The sequence below is a fragment of the Chiloscyllium plagiosum genome, unplaced genomic scaffold (assembly GCF_037043375.1).
Source record: "Chiloscyllium plagiosum isolate Xiang-an unplaced genomic scaffold, Cpla_swu_hap1 HiC_scaffold_9, whole genome shotgun sequence".
In the NCBI taxonomy this organism is placed as follows: domain Eukaryota; kingdom Metazoa; phylum Chordata; class Chondrichthyes; order Orectolobiformes; family Hemiscylliidae; genus Chiloscyllium; species Chiloscyllium plagiosum.
The window spans coordinates 11,797,164-11,812,222 of record NW_028270147.1 but is presented as its reverse complement, the minus strand read 5'-3'; the positions used below and the strand labels follow the sequence as shown (position 1 = coordinate 11,812,222).

The window sequence follows — 15,059 nt, the reverse complement described above, 5'->3', positions numbered from 1 at the left end:
GTCCCCAGAATATTAGCCTGGATCTTTGGTGTATTAGCACAGTAATATTACCAGGATGTTGTTGTCTCTTGAGCAGCCATCCTCAAATCCAATAAAGAATTGATCTCTTTTCTTAGAGATTGATCAGAATACCATTACAAGGAATAGGTGAAATGTGGATAAAAGGGAGTTCAATAAACGAAGGAAAAGGAATGAAAAATATGTGGGCCAATGGGCTGAGAAGTGGCAGATGGAGTTTAATTCAGATAAATGTGAGGTGCTGCATTTTGGGAAAGCAAATCTTAGCCAGGCTTATAAACTTAATGGTAAGGTCCTAGAGAGTGTTGCTGAACAAAGAGACCTTGGAGTGCAGGTTCATAGCTCCTTGAAAGTGGAGTCACAGGTAGATAGGATAGTGAAGAAGGCGTTTGGTATGCTTTCCTTTATTGGTCAGAGTATTAAGTACAGGAGTTGGGAGGTCATGTTGCAGCTGTAGAGGACATTGGTTAGGCCACTGTTGGAATATTGCGTGCAATTCTGGTCCCCTTCCTATCGGAAAGATGTTGTGAAACTTGAACGGGTTCAGAAAAGATTTACAAGGATGTTGTCAGGGTTGGAGGATTTGAGCTATAGGGAGAGGCTGAACAGGCTGGGGTTATTTTCCCTGGAGCGTTGGAGGCAGAGGGGTGACCTTATAGAGGTTTACAAAATTATGAGAGACATGGATAGGGTAAATAAGCAAAGTCTTTTCCCTGGGGTTGGGGAGACCAGAACTAGAGGACATAGGTTTAGGATGAGAGGGGAAAGATATAAAAGAGACCTAAGGGACAACGTTTTCACACAGAGGGTGATACGGTATGGAATTAGCTGCCAGAGGAAGTGGTGGAGGCTGGTACAATTGCAACATTTAAGAAGCATTTGGATGGGTATATGAATCGGAAGGGTTTGGAGGGATATAGGCCGGGTGCTGGCAGGTGGGACTAGATTGGGTTGGGATATCTGGTCAGCATGGATGTGTTGGACCGGAGGGTCTGTTTCCATGCTGTACATCTCTATGACTCTATGTAGGTATTCTGAAAAAGAGTCATATTGCATTAGAAACTCTGAGTCTGTTTCTATTTCCACAGGTCCTGCCAAACTTGCTGAGTTTCCCCAGCACCTTCTGTTTTTATGACAGATTACTGGGATTAGTTAAAGTGAATGAGAGTGTCAAGAGGCATTTCAGATACATAAACACCTGATGTATCCTGTTCCTGTACTGCAAATTGCAGGTAATTTAAAACCATTGCCATTTGGTTTTGTGAAACCATTGCAGCATCTAGCTTATGGATTTTGACTGGTACTCGTCTTTTTCAATGAACAACAACAGCAACCTACATGTCTCGAACACTTTAACATAGTTTAAAGGCACTTTGCAGGAGCATTATCAGCATACCAGAGACATTAGGAAAGAAGATTGAAGGTCTGACCACAGGCATAGGTTTATTAAAGAGATAGCAAAGAGATGGAACAAGCTTGAGGGGCTGAATGGCCTCCTCCTGTTCTTATGTTCTTGTGATCCGATATCCTAAAGGCTGTGAGCAAAGGGGGCAGCAGGAACAGTTTAGGAAGTGAATTCCTAACTGCTGTGATGCCAATAAAGTTGCAGTTGGGAAACAAGAGGTCAGCGCTCTGGAAATACAGAGCTTTTGGAGGATGAAAGGGAGAGAAAGGGAGACAGCCAAGAGGAAGGCAATGGAGAACTGCAGCAGGCATTTCTGTATTCCCTGGACCCCTCAACCTTTTTTTTCAGTCAGGTGAGGCTTCGATTGAGTAACCTTATTTCATTAAACACCCTCTGGGCTGTCAATATTCATATTGTTGATAAGCAGAAACAATGGGGTCTAATACAATCTAAATATAATGACAAGACTGAGTTCTAAAAGCTACTCTCCAGCCCTGTTATTCATGGGCATTGCACCTGTGTAAAATTGCATTTATTAGCGCCCATTTTCCTACCTTCGCAGTGACGCACTCCGTCTCCTGTGAAGCCTGCATTACAGTAGCATCCGAGTTTCCCGCCCACCACTGTGCAGGTAGCATTCTTGTTGCACACATTACCATTGCAGTTCTTGTCACTGTCATGGTGGGAGCTTGGTGACAGAGAGCACAGATCCAGCAGACTGGACAGCCACACTGTGGGAAAAAAACAACAAGGATGAAGGACACTCAATGGAACATCAAGGATTCCAATTCAAATGGCTGTAGTGTGGTGATTGAAGCATTCCATCGTGTCTTGAATCACTTTTACATCTAATTCAAAGATACATTAGAATTCTGTGTGCCAGTCAGGATAACGTAGCTTAATATGAGGCCATTCAGTCTGTACAATGGATGGAATGTTACTATCCCTGCAATGAGTAAGTGTTCTATAGGAGGAAAATAGGACAAGAATGAAGTCTTCAATTCTTGCTATTGAGAAAATTTTTCCGCTTAAGTCTTAAGTAGTGACTTCAGACACCTGCCACTGAGCAGTGATGACCTTATTTCTATATATTTGCTGGAGTGAATGTAATGAGGTAAACTAGGTGGACCTCATAGAATATGAGTTCCCTGATTGGGGCTGCTAACCTGGTCCAGTAAGGGAGCCCTGGCTAACCGATATAACGAGGAGGGTCAGAGGTTCTGTTCATTCTGAGAGCTGACTCTGAGGGAGCTGGATCAGTGTAAAGAACTCTCCATGTTTAAATAAACAGCAATCTGATGATGGGATATTGGCCTCGGTGGATTTGTTTCATTTGCAACTGATTAAAGCTCCAAACCACGAAATCATACGTGACTTACAACTCTCTTCTCTTTCAATGAGAAAATAGGCCATAACTCCATCTGACATATAAGTAGGAGCAGGCCATTCAGCCCATTGAGTCTGCTCCACCATTCGATGAGATCATGGTTGATCTGATAATGTTTAACTCCAGTTTCCTGCTTCTTCCACAGAACCCTTGATTCCAGCCTTGACAGCTCTCTGTGCTTCAGAATTCAACGGATTCACTATCCTCTGACAGGAAAGTGCCGCAAATTCCTGACATGTAAATCTGAGCAATTCACTGATGGCCTGCTCCGTTACCATACAACTGCAATCTCTGCACAATGTCACTTCATGATCCATGGGTGAATCCTCCTCGATCCATGGTCTATGTAAGTGGGTAGTGGTGAACTAGCAGTCTCACTGTATTGTCCCTCCTGCTCTCGGGTCACTCAGAAACCATTTTGAAGCCTTCAACACTTCCTCCGAAGCTCAGTGATAACCAGGACTTGCATCCTTCTGCTAGGTCACTTTGCAGGCAGGGACAAAAACATATTTCATAGAATTCCCTATAGTGTGGAAGCAAACCTTATGTCCCATCAACCCTCCAAAGACCATCCCATCAGATCCAGTCCTTTACACTATCCCTGTAATCCCACATTATTTAGTTATTTATTAGATTCCATCCAGTGTGGAAACAGGCCATTTGGCCCAACAAATCCACACTGACCCTTCAAATAGAAATCCACTCCCCTAGATTTACCCCTGACTCATGCACTTAACACTATGGGCAATTTAGCACAGCCAATTGACCCTAACCTGCACATTTTTGAACTGTGGGAGGAAACCAGAGCACCCGGAGGAATCCCACGCAGATACGGGGAGAATGTGCAAAATCCACATAGACAGTCGCCCGAGGTGGGAATCAAACCCGGGTCCCTGGCGCTGTGCTAACCACTGAGCCCACCTAACCTGCACATCCCTGTATACTCTGGGGCAATTTAGCATGACCAATCCACTCCAACCTGCACATCTTTGGACTATGGGAGGAATGCATCCAAGGAACAGGAGAATCAGTCCTCCTCCCTCCCTTTCCTAAACCTCTCCATTTCTATCTCGGGCGACCGACTCAACACAGGCATTTACTATAAACCGACCGACTCCCACAGCTACCTGGACTACACCTCCTCCCATCCTGCCCCCTGTAAAAATGCCATCTCATATTCCCAATTTCTTCGCCTCCGCCGCATCTGCTCCCAGGAGGACCAGTTCCAACACCGAACAACTCAGATGGCCTCCTTCTTCAAAGACTGCAATTTCCCCTCAGATGTGGTTGACGATGCTCTCCATCGCATCTCCTCCACTTCCCGCTCCTCCGCCCTTGAACCTCATCCCTCCAACTGCCACCAGGACAGAACCCCACTGGTCCTCACCTACCACCTCACCAACCTCCAGATACATCGTATCATCCTTCGTCATTTCCGCCACCTCCAAACAGACCCCACCACCAAGGATATATTTCCCTCCCCTCCCCTATCAGCATTCCAGAAAGACCACTCCCTCTGTGACTCCCTCATCACGTCCACTCCCCCCACCAACCCAACCTCCACTCCCTGCACCTTCCCCTGCAACCGCAAGAAATGCAAAAATTGCGCCCACACCTCCCCCCTCACTTCCCTCCAAGGCCCCAAGGGATCCTTCCATATCCGTCACAAATTCACCTGCACCTCCACACACATCATTTACTGCATCCGCTGCACCCAATGTGGCCTCCTCTACATTGGGGAGGCAGGCCGCCTACTTGCAGAATGTTTCAGAGAACACCTCTGGGACACCTGCACCAACCAACCCAACTGCCCCGTGGCAGAACACTTTAACGCCCCCTCCCACTCTGCCAAGGACAAGCAGGTCCTTGGCCTCCTCCATCGCCAGACCATGGCAACACGACGCCTGGAGGAAGAGCGCCTCATCTTCCGCCTAGGAACCCTCCAACCACAAGGGGTGAATGCAGATTTCTCCAGCTTCTTCATTTCCCCTCCCCCCACCTTGTCTCAGTCCCAACTCTCGGACTCAGCACTGCCTTCTTGACCTGCAATCTTTTGCCTGACCTCTCTGCCCCCACCCCCTCTCCGGCCTATCGCCCTCACCTTAACCTCCTTCCACCTATCGCATTCCCAATGCCCCTCCCCCAAGTCCCTTCTCCCTACCTTTTATCTTAGCCTGCTTGGCACACCCTCCTCATTCCTGAAGAAGGGCTTATGCCCGAAACGTCGATTCTCCTGCTCCTTGGATGCTGCCTGACCTGCTGCGTTTTTCCAGCAACACATTTTCAGCTCTGATCTCCAGCATCTGCAGTCCTCACTTTCTCCTATGGGAGGAATCCCATGCAGACATGGGGAGAATGTGAAAACTCTACACAGACAGTTGCCTGGTGATGGAGTTACACCAGGATCCCTGGCATTAGGAGGTGGCAGTGCTGAGCACTGACCCACCGTGCCACCCTTTCATATATCTGAATGGAATGCATCTAATTGAGGCATATAATATACTAAAGGGGATTGACAAAGTGAATATAGGGAGGGTATTTTCTCCTGTGGGGCAATCTTGAACAAGGGGTCATGGTTTTAGGATAAAGGATGGAAGATTTAAAACAGAGATGAGGAGGATTTACCCCTCTCAGAGGGTGGTAAATCTGTGGAATTCTTTATCCCAGAGTGCGGTGCATGCTGGGACAGTGAATGAGTTCATGGAGACAGACAGACAGTTTGTTAATTGGTCATGGGTTGAAGATTTATAGAGAGCAGATAGGAAAGTGGAGTTGAGGCTGAGATGAGATCAGCCATGATCCTAATGGGTGATGGAATGGGATTGAAGAGCTGAGTGGCCTACTCTTTTTAGTCCTTATGTTCTTCATGGTCTTGCTGTCTTAGCTACTCCCGGGATTTTAAAAATAAATTTGCTCATGGGATGTGGGTGTTACTGACTGGGCCAGCATTCATTGCCCATTCCTAACCTTTATGTGACTTGCATTGCTTTCTAGCGCCCAGGATCTTCAGTGTTCAGTTTTCAGTCACCATGTCTTGCAGACGGAGAGGCAGCTGTTATGGTGGGAAGCACCAAAGAGTCAAAGCAAAGGATCTTAAATCCCCTTTCAAGTTTAAAGACTCTACAACTGACAGAGCTTGACCGCTGGTACTGGAAGCAGACGCTCAGGGACGAAGGGCCGACCAGCTTCTCGCAAGTCTGACCTCCTCATGCAAAACCCAAAACCGTAGCCTGACCAGCGCGGGAACAACACCTGACCTCATGGAGATCTGGCGTCAAGGGAGTCCAACTAGACTGACCTCAAGACCCCACCCTGCCCTGGAATGCTCAAGGCTGTTACTGGTGCCCATGACCCCATCAAGAGAACATACCCTTACTCCTTGGAGCAGAAGACCTCCCCAATGCTCGAGGTCGAAAGAGGCCAGCCACCTCCCCAGGAAATGTGGGAGAGGCACCGGAATTCAGATGAGGCTGAAACTACGGTGTTTATCGTTCTCCTCCCCAGTGTATTACCGGCAAACATCCAAACCATTCAGAGTAAAAGGGATGATCTTAAAGCTGGACTCAGCTTCCAAAGGGACCTGAGAGTGCTGTGTGCTCTGTTTCACAGAGACACGGCTCACTCCTGCTACACCGGACTGCGTCCTATACCCTGAGGGTTTCTCAGTTCACCAAATGGACTGCACAGTATCCTCGGGCAAGGCGAGACCAGTGAGGTCTGTCTCAAAAACCAACACCTCCTGGTGTCAGACATGGTGACTCTGGTGTGTTACTGCTCCCTGGACCTAGAATATCTAACAGTGAAGTGCTGTCCCAACTCCTTGCTGCATGGTTCACCTCCCACTATCCTGACAGTGTCTACATCCCACCCCACGTGGAAGTGAAGAGTGCACTTGACAAAGTATACAAAGCTACAAACAGACTTGAGACAGAATACCTTGAGTCCTCATTATCATATCCAGTGACTTCAACCTCTGTGGGGTGGGCTACTAAAATACATCGATGTGGTTCCTGTCCCACCATAGGTCCGAACATCCTTGACCATTGCTATCCAATCAAAGATGCCGACTGCTCCATTGTTTGGAAAATCAGATTACGACGCTGTGCTCCTCCTCCCACCTTTAAATTCAGAAACTGTATCGTGAGGACCCAGCACAGAAGCTAGTGCAGCGTTAGTCTGAGGCAATGGGAGGACCCAGTGCAGAAACTAATGCAGTGTTAGTCTGAGGCAATGGGAGGACCCAGCACAGAAAGTAGTGCAGTGTTAGTCTGAGGCAATGTGAGGACCCAGCACAGAAAGTAGTGCAGTGTTAGTCTGAGGCAATGGCAGGACTCAGTGCAGAAAGTAGTGCAGTGTTAGTCTGAGGCAATGGGGGGACTCAGTACAGAAACTAATGCAGTGTTAGTCTGAGGCAATGTGAGGACCCAGTACAGAAAGTAGTGCAGTGTTAGTCTGAGGCAATGGGAGGACTCAGTACAGAAAGTAGTGCAGTGTTAGTCTGAGGCAATGTGAGGACCCAGTGCAGAAAGTAGTGCAGTGTTAGTCTGAGGCAATGGGGGGACTCAGTACAGAAACTAATGCAGTGTTAGTCTGAGGCAATGTGAGGACCCAGTACAGAAAGTAGTGCAGTGTTAGTCTGAGGCAATGGGGGGACTCAGTACAGAAACTAATGCAGTGTTAGTCTGAGGCAATGGGAGGACTCAGTACAGAAAGTAGTGCAGTGTAAGTCTGAGGCAATGGGGGGACTCAGTACAGAAACTAATGCAGTGTTAGTCTGAGGCAATGGGAGGACTCAGTACAGAAAGTAGTGCAGTGTTAGTTTGAGGCAATGTGAGGACCCAGTGCAGAAAGTAGTGCAGTGTTAGTCTGAGGCAATGGGGGGACTCAGTACAGAAACTAATGCAGTGTTAGTCTGAGGCAATGGGAGGACTCAGTACAGAAAGTAGTGCAGTGTAAGTCTGAGGCAATGGCAGGACTCAGTGCAGAAAGTAGAGCAGTGTTAGTCTGAGGCAATGTGAGGACCCAGTGCAGAAAGTAGTGCAGTGTTAGTCTGAGGCAATGGGAGGACCCAGTACAGAAAGTAGTGCAGTGTTAGTCTGAGGCAATGGGAGGACCCAGTACAGAAAGTAGTGCAGTGTTAGTCTGAGGCAATGGGAGGACCCAGTACAGAAAGTAGTGCAGTGTTAGTCTGAGGCAATGGGAGGAATCAGTGCAGAAAGTAGTGCAGTGTTAGTCTGTGGCAATGGAAGGACTCAGTACAGAAAGTAGTGCAGTGTTAGTCTGAGGGAATGGGAGGACCCAGTGCAGAAAGTAGCGCAGTGTTAGTCTGAGGCAATGGGAGGACTCAGTACAGAAAGTAGTGCAGTGTAAGTCTGAGGCAATGGCAGGACTCAGTGCAGAAAGTAGAGCAGTGTTAGTCTGAGGCAATGGGAGGACTCAGTACAGAAAGTAGTGCAGTGTTAGTCTGAGGCAATGGGAGGACTCAGTACAGAAAGTAGTGCAGTGTAAGTCTGAGGCAATGGCAGGACTCAGTGCAGAAAGTAGAGCAGTGTTAGTCTGAGGCAATGGGAGGACCCAGTGCAAAAAGTAGTGCAGTGTAAGTCTGAGGCAATGGGAGGACTCAGTACAGAAAGTAGTGCAGTGTTACTCAGAGGCAATGGGAGGACCCAGTACAGAAAGTAGTGCAGTGTTACTCAGAGGCAATGGGAGGACCCAGTACAGAAAGTAGTGCAGTGTTAGTCTGAGGCAATGGGAGGACCCAGTACAGAAAGTAGTGCAGTGTTAGTCTGAGGCAATGGGATGACCCAGTACAGAAAGTAGTGCAGTGTTACTCAGAGGCAATGGAAGGACTCAGTACAGAAAGTAGTGCAGTGTTAGTCTGAGGGAATGGGAGGACCCAGTACAGAAAGTAGCAGAGTGTTCGTCTGAGGCAATGGGAGGAATCAGTGCAGAAAGTAGTGCAGTGTTAGTCTGTGGCAATGGAAGGACTCAGTACAGAAAGTAGTGCAGTGTTAGTCTGAGGGAATGGGAGGACCCAGTGCAGAAAGTAGCGCAGTGTTAGTCTAAGGCAATGGGAGGACTCAGTACAGAAAGTAGTGCAGTGTAAGTCTGAGGCAATGGCAGGACTCAGTGCAGAAAGTAGAGCAGTGTTAGTCTGAGGCAATGGGAGGACTCAGTACAGAAAGTAGTGCAGTGTTAGTCTGAGGCAATGGGAGGACTCAGTACAGAAAGTAGTGCAGTGTAAGTCTGAGGCAATGGCAGGACTCAGTGCAGAAAGTAGAGCAGTGTTAGTCTGAGGCAATGGGAGGACCCAGTGCAAAAAGTAGTGCAGTGTAAGTCTGAGGCAATGGGAGGACTCAGTACAGAAAGTAGTGCAGTGTTAGTCTGAGGCAATGGGAGGACCCAGTGCAGAAAGTAGCGCAATGTTAGTCTGAGGCAATGGGAGGACTCAGTGCAGAAAGTAGTGCAGTGTTAGTCTGAGGCAATGGGAGGACTCAGTACAGAAAGTAGTGCAGTGTTAGTCTGAGGCAATGGGAGGACCCAGTGCAGAAAGTAGTGCAGTGTTAGTCTGAGGCAATGGGAGGACTAAGTGCAGAAAGCAGCACAGTGTTAGTTTGAGGCAATGGGAGGACCCAGTACAGAAAGTAGTGCAGTGTTAGTCTGAGGCAATGGGAGGACCCAGTACAGAAAGTAGTGCAGTGTTAGTCTGAGGCAATGGGAGGACCCAGTACAGAAAGTAGTGCAGTGTTAGTCTGAGGCAATGGGAGGACTCAGTACAGAAAGTAGTGCAGTGTAAGTCTGAGGCAATGGGGGGACTCAGTACAGAAACTAATGCAGTGTTAGTCTGAGGCAATGTGAGGACCCAGTACAGAAAGTAGTGCAGTGTTAGTCTGAGGCAATGGGGGGACTCAGTACAGAAACTAATGCAGTGTTAGTCTGAGGCAATGGGAGGACTCAGTACAGAAAGTAGTGCAGTGTAAGTCTGAGGCAATGGGGGGACTCAGTACAGAAACTAATGCAGTGTTAGTCTGAGGCAATGGGAGGACTCAGTACAGAAAGTAGTGCAGTGTTAGTTTGAGGCAATGTGAGGACCCAGTGCAGAAAGTAGTGCAGTGTTAGTCTGAGGCAATGGGGGGACTCAGTACAGAAACTAATGCAGTGTTAGTCTGAGGCAATGGGAGGACTCAGTACAGAAAGTAGTGCAGTGTAAGTCTGAGGCAATGGCAGGACTCAGTGCAGAAAGTAGAGCAGTGTTAGTCTGAGGCAATGTGAGGACCCAGTGCAGAAAGTAGTGCAGTGTTAGTCTGAGGCAATGGGAGGACCCAGTACAGAAAGTAGTGCAGTGTTAGTCTGAGGCAATGGGAGGACCCAGTACAGAAAGTAGTGCAGTGTTAGTCTGAGGCAATGGGAGGACCCAGTACAGAAAGTAGTGCAGTGTTAGTCTGAGGCAATGGGAGGAATCAGTGCAGAAAGTAGTGCAGTGTTAGTCTGTGGCAATGGAAGGACTCAGTACAGAAAGTAGTGCAGTGTTAGTCTGAGGGAATGGGAGGACCCAGTGCAGAAAGTAGCGCAGTGTTAGTCTGAGGCAATGGGAGGACTCAGTACAGAAAGTAGTGCAGTGTAAGTCTGAGGCAATGGCAGGACTCAGTGCAGAAAGTAGAGCAGTGTTAGTCTGAGGCAATGGGAGGACCCAGTGCAAAAAGTAGTGCAGTGTAAGTCTGAGGCAATGGGAGGACTCAGTACAGAAAGTAGTGCAGTGTTAGTCTGAGGCAATGGGAGGACCCAGTACAGAAAGTAGTGCAGTGTTAGTCTGAGGCAATGGGAGGACCCAGTACAGAAAGTAGTGCAGTGTTACTCAGAGGCAATGGGATGACCCAGTACAGAAAGTAGTGCAGTGTTAGTCTGAGGCAATGGGAGGACCCAGTGCAGAAAGTAGCGCAATGTTAGTCTGAGGCAATGGGAGGACTCAGTGCAGAAAGTAGTGCAGTGTTAGTCTGAGGCAATGGGAGGACTCAGTACAGAAAGTAGTGCAGTGTTAGTCTGAGGCAATGGGAGGACCCAGTGCAGAAAGTAGTGCAGTGTTAGTCTGAGGCAATGGGAGGACTAAGTGCAGAAAGCAGCACAGTGTTAGTTTGAGGCAATGGGAGGACCCAGTACAGAAAGTAGCGCAATGTTAGTCTGAGGCAATGTGAGGACCCAGTTCAGAAAGTAGTGCAGTGTAAGTCTGAGGCAATGGCAGGACTCAGTGCAGAAAGTAGAGCAGTGTTAGTCTGAGGCAATGTGAGGACCCAGTGCAGAAAGTAGTGCAGTGTTAGTCTGAGGCAATGTGAGGACCCAGTGCAGAAAGTAGTGCAGTGTTAGTCTGAGGCAATGGGAGGACCCAGTACAGAAAGTAGTGCAGTGTTAGTCTGAGGCAATGGGAGGACCCAGTACAGAAAGTAGTGCAGTGTTAGTCTGAGGCAATGGGAGGACCCAGTACAGAAAGTAGTGCAGTGTTAGTCTGAGGCAATGTGATGACCCAGTACAGAAAGTAGTGCAGTGTTACTCAGAGGCAATGGGAGGACCCAGTACAGAAAGTAGTGCAGTGTTAGTCTGAGGCAATGGGATGACCCAGTACAGAAAGTAGTGCAGTGTTACTCAGAGGCAATGGAAGGACTCAGTACAGAAAGTAGTGCAGTGTTAGTCTGAGGGAATGGGAGGACCCAGTACAGAAAGTAGCAGAGTGTTCGTCTGAGGCAATGGGAGGAATCAGTGCAGAAAGTAGTGCAGTGTTAGTCTGTGGCAATGGAAGGACTCAGTACAGAAAGTAGTGCAGTGTTAGTCTGAGGGAATGGGAGGACCCAGTGCAGAAAGTAGCGCAGTGTTAGTCTGAGGCAATGGGAGGACTCAGTACAGAAAGTAGTGCAGTGTTAGTCTGAGGCAATGGGAGGACTCAGTACAGAAAGTAGTGCAGTGTTAGTCTGAGGCAATGGGAGGACTCAGTACAGAAAGTAGTGCAGTGTAAGTCTGAGGCAATGGCAGGACTCAGTGCAGAAAGTAGAGCAGTGTTAGTCTGAGGCAATGGGAGGACCCAGTACAGAAAGTAGTGCAGTGTTAGTCTGAGGCAATGGGATGACCCAGTACAGAAAGTAGTGCAGTGTTACTCAGAGGCAATGGGAGGACCCAGTACAGAAAGTAGTGCAGTGTTACTCAGAGGCAATGGGAGGACCCAGTACAGAAAGTAGTGCAGTGTTAGTCTGAGGCAATGGGAGGACCCAGTACAGAAAGTAGTGCAGTGTTAGTCTGAGGCAATGGGAGGACCCAGTACAGAAAGTAGTGCAGTGTTAGTCTGAGGCAATGGGAGGACCCAGTGCAAAAAGTAGTGCAGTGTAAGTCTGAGGCAATGGGAGGACTCAGTACAGAAAGTAGTGCAGTGTTAGTCTGAGGCAATGGGAGGACCCAGTACAGAAAGTAATGCAGTGTTTGTCTGAGGCAATGGGCGGACTCGGTGCAGAAAGTAGCGCAGTGTTAGTCTGAGGCAATGGGAGGACTCAGTGCAGAAAGTAGCACAGTGTTAGTCTGAGGCAATGGGAGGCATTAGTGCAGAAAGTAGTGCAGTGTTAGTCTGAGACAATGGGAGTACCCAGTACAGAAAGTAGCGCAGTATTAGTCTGAGGCAATGGGAGGACTCAGTACAGAAAGTAGTGCAGTATTAGTCTGAGGCAATGGGAGGACTCAGTACAGAAAGTAGCGCAATGTTAGTCTGAGGCAATGGAAGGACTCAGTACAGAAACTAGTGCAATGTTAGTCTGAGGCAATGGGAGGACTCAGTACAGAAAGTAGTGCAGTGTTACTCAGAGGCAATGGAAGGACTCAGTACAGAAAGTAGTGCAATGTTAGTCTGAGGCAATGGGAGGACCCAGTACAGAAAGTAGCGCAGTGATAGTCTGAGACAATGGGAGGAATCAGTGCAGAAAGTAGTGCAGTGTAAGTCTGTGGCAATGGAAGGAGCCAGTGCAGAAAGTAGCGCAATGTTAGTCTGAGGCAATGGGAGGACTCAGTACAGAAAGTAGTGCAGTGTTAGTCTGAGGCAATGGGAGGACTCAGTGCAGAAAGTAGTGCAGTGTAAGTCTGTGGCAATGGAAGGAGCCAGTGCAGAAAGTAGCGCAATGTTAGTCTGAGGCAATGGGAGGACTCAGTGCAGAAAGTAGAGCAGTGTTAGTCTGAGGCAATGGGAGGACTCAGTACAGAAAGTAGTGCAGTGTTAGTCTGAGGCAATGGGAGGACCCAGTGCAGAAAGTAGCGCAATGTTAGTCTGAGGCAATGGGAGGCATTAGTGCAGAAAGTAGTGCAGTGTTAGTCTGAGACAATGGGAGGACTCAGTGCAGAAAGTAGCGCAGTGTTAGTCTGAGGCAATGGGAGGCATTAGTGCAGAAAGTAGTGCAATGTTAGTCTGAGGCAATGTGAGGACCTAGTACAGAAAGTAGCACAGTGTTAGTCTGAGGCAATGGGAGGACTCAGTGCAGAAAGTAGCGCAGTGTTAGTCTGAGACATTGGGAGGACCTAGTACAGAAAGTAGTGCAGTGTTAGTCTGAGGCAATAGGAGGACTCAGTACAGAAAGTAGAGCAGTGTTAGTCTGAGGCAATGGCAGGACTCAGTGCAGAAAGTAGAGCAGTGTTAGTCTGAGACAATGGGAGGACTCGGTGCAGAAAGTAGCGCAGTGTTAGTCTGAGGCAATGGGAGGACCCAGTACAGAAAGTAGCACAGTGTTAGTCTGAGGCAATGGGAGGACTCAGTACAGAAAGCTGTGCAGTGTTAGTCTGAGGCAATGGGAGGACCTCGTACGAAAGTAGCACAGTGTTAGTCTGAGACATTGGGAGGACCCAGTACAGAAAGTAATGCAGTGTTAGTCTGAGGCAATGGGAGGACTCAGTACAGAAAGTAGTGCAGTGTAAGTCTATGGCAATAGAAGGGCTTGTATGGGACTGCTTGTAGTTGATTGTTTGGTCCATATTACACAACTCAGTGGCCACCCTAAACGGGTATGCAAGTACCATCACAGACTTCATCAGTAAGTGTGTCGAAGAGTGTGTGCCAAAGCAATTAATCCGAATGTCCCCCAACTGGAAACCAGGGCTGAACTGGGAGATCCACTCTCTCCTGAAGTCCAGGTCTGAGGCGTTCAGGTTGTGCGGCACTGAACTATACAGGAAATCCAGGTATGACCTTCATGAGGCCACCAGAGGTACAAGGAGGCAATACCAAACCACGTTTGAAACCCAGACTAACCACACGGACACCCATTGGCTGTGGCAGGGCTTACACGGCATAATGGACTACAATGTGAAGCCAGACAAAATCATAGGTAACAATATATCCCAACCCAATGCACTCATTGCATTATATGTTTTCTTTGAACAGAAGATCAGTGAAACGTTATCACCCATCCTGCGAGCCTCAGATGTTCCTGCACGCGCTGTCACCACCACAGACATTAGATTGGTCTTCTTGACAGTGAACTTACGGAAAGTAACAGGCCCTGATGGAGTCCCTGACCGTGCACTCAGATCCTGTGTGGACCAGCTGGTGGAAGTATTTTCTGACATCTTTAATCTCTCCTTACTATGAACCAAAGTGCCCACCTGCTTCAAGAAGGCCATCATCATCGTGCTGCTGAAGAAAAATCTCGCAGCGTGCCTCAATAGCTACCACTCTGACCTCCATCATTATGCAGTGCTTCAAGAGGTTAGTCATGGCTCACATCAACTCCAGCCTCCCAAATTGCCTCGATCTTTTGCAATTCACCTAGCGTCGCAACAGGTCCATGGCAGATGCCACCTCCTTGTCCCTATACTCATCCCTGGAACTTCTGGATAATGAGAATACCTATGTCAGTCTCTTACTTATTGACTACAGTTCTGCCTCCAACACCATAATCCCAGACAAAACTCATCTCTAAACTCCAAGATCTAGATCTCAGCATACCCTCTGTCTTTAGATCTTCAACTTTCTGACCCGTTGACCACAATCAGTAAGAAGAGGCAACAATTCTCCTCCAGCACAATCTTCATTACCAGTGCCCTTCAAGGCTGTGTGCCAGCCCCCTACTATACTCCTTATGCCCTGACAACTGAGTGGGCAAATTCCACCCCAATTCTTTCTCAGGAGATGGGAGCCAGCAATTATTGCCCAACTTTAATTGCGCTGAGGGCAGCTGAAGTCAGCGACATTGCAGTGGGTCTGGAGTCACATATTGGCCAGACTAGGTA

At 48.1% G+C, this 15,059-nt stretch overlaps 1 protein-coding gene across 2 annotated transcripts in view; it reads right to left on the bottom strand.

Moving 5' to 3' along the window:
* Positions 1 to 15,059, bottom strand: part of adgrl4 (adhesion G protein-coupled receptor L4) — a 164,981-nt gene that overhangs the window by 137,214 nt on the left and 12,708 nt on the right. For both annotated transcript variants that reach the window (XM_043698670.2, XM_087990402.1), the window contains exon 2: positions 1,978 to 2,154. In XM_043698670.2, the coding sequence (XP_043554605.1) occupies positions 1,978 to 2,154 (177 nt within the window). The remainder of the gene's footprint in view (positions 1 to 1,977; positions 2,155 to 15,059) is intronic.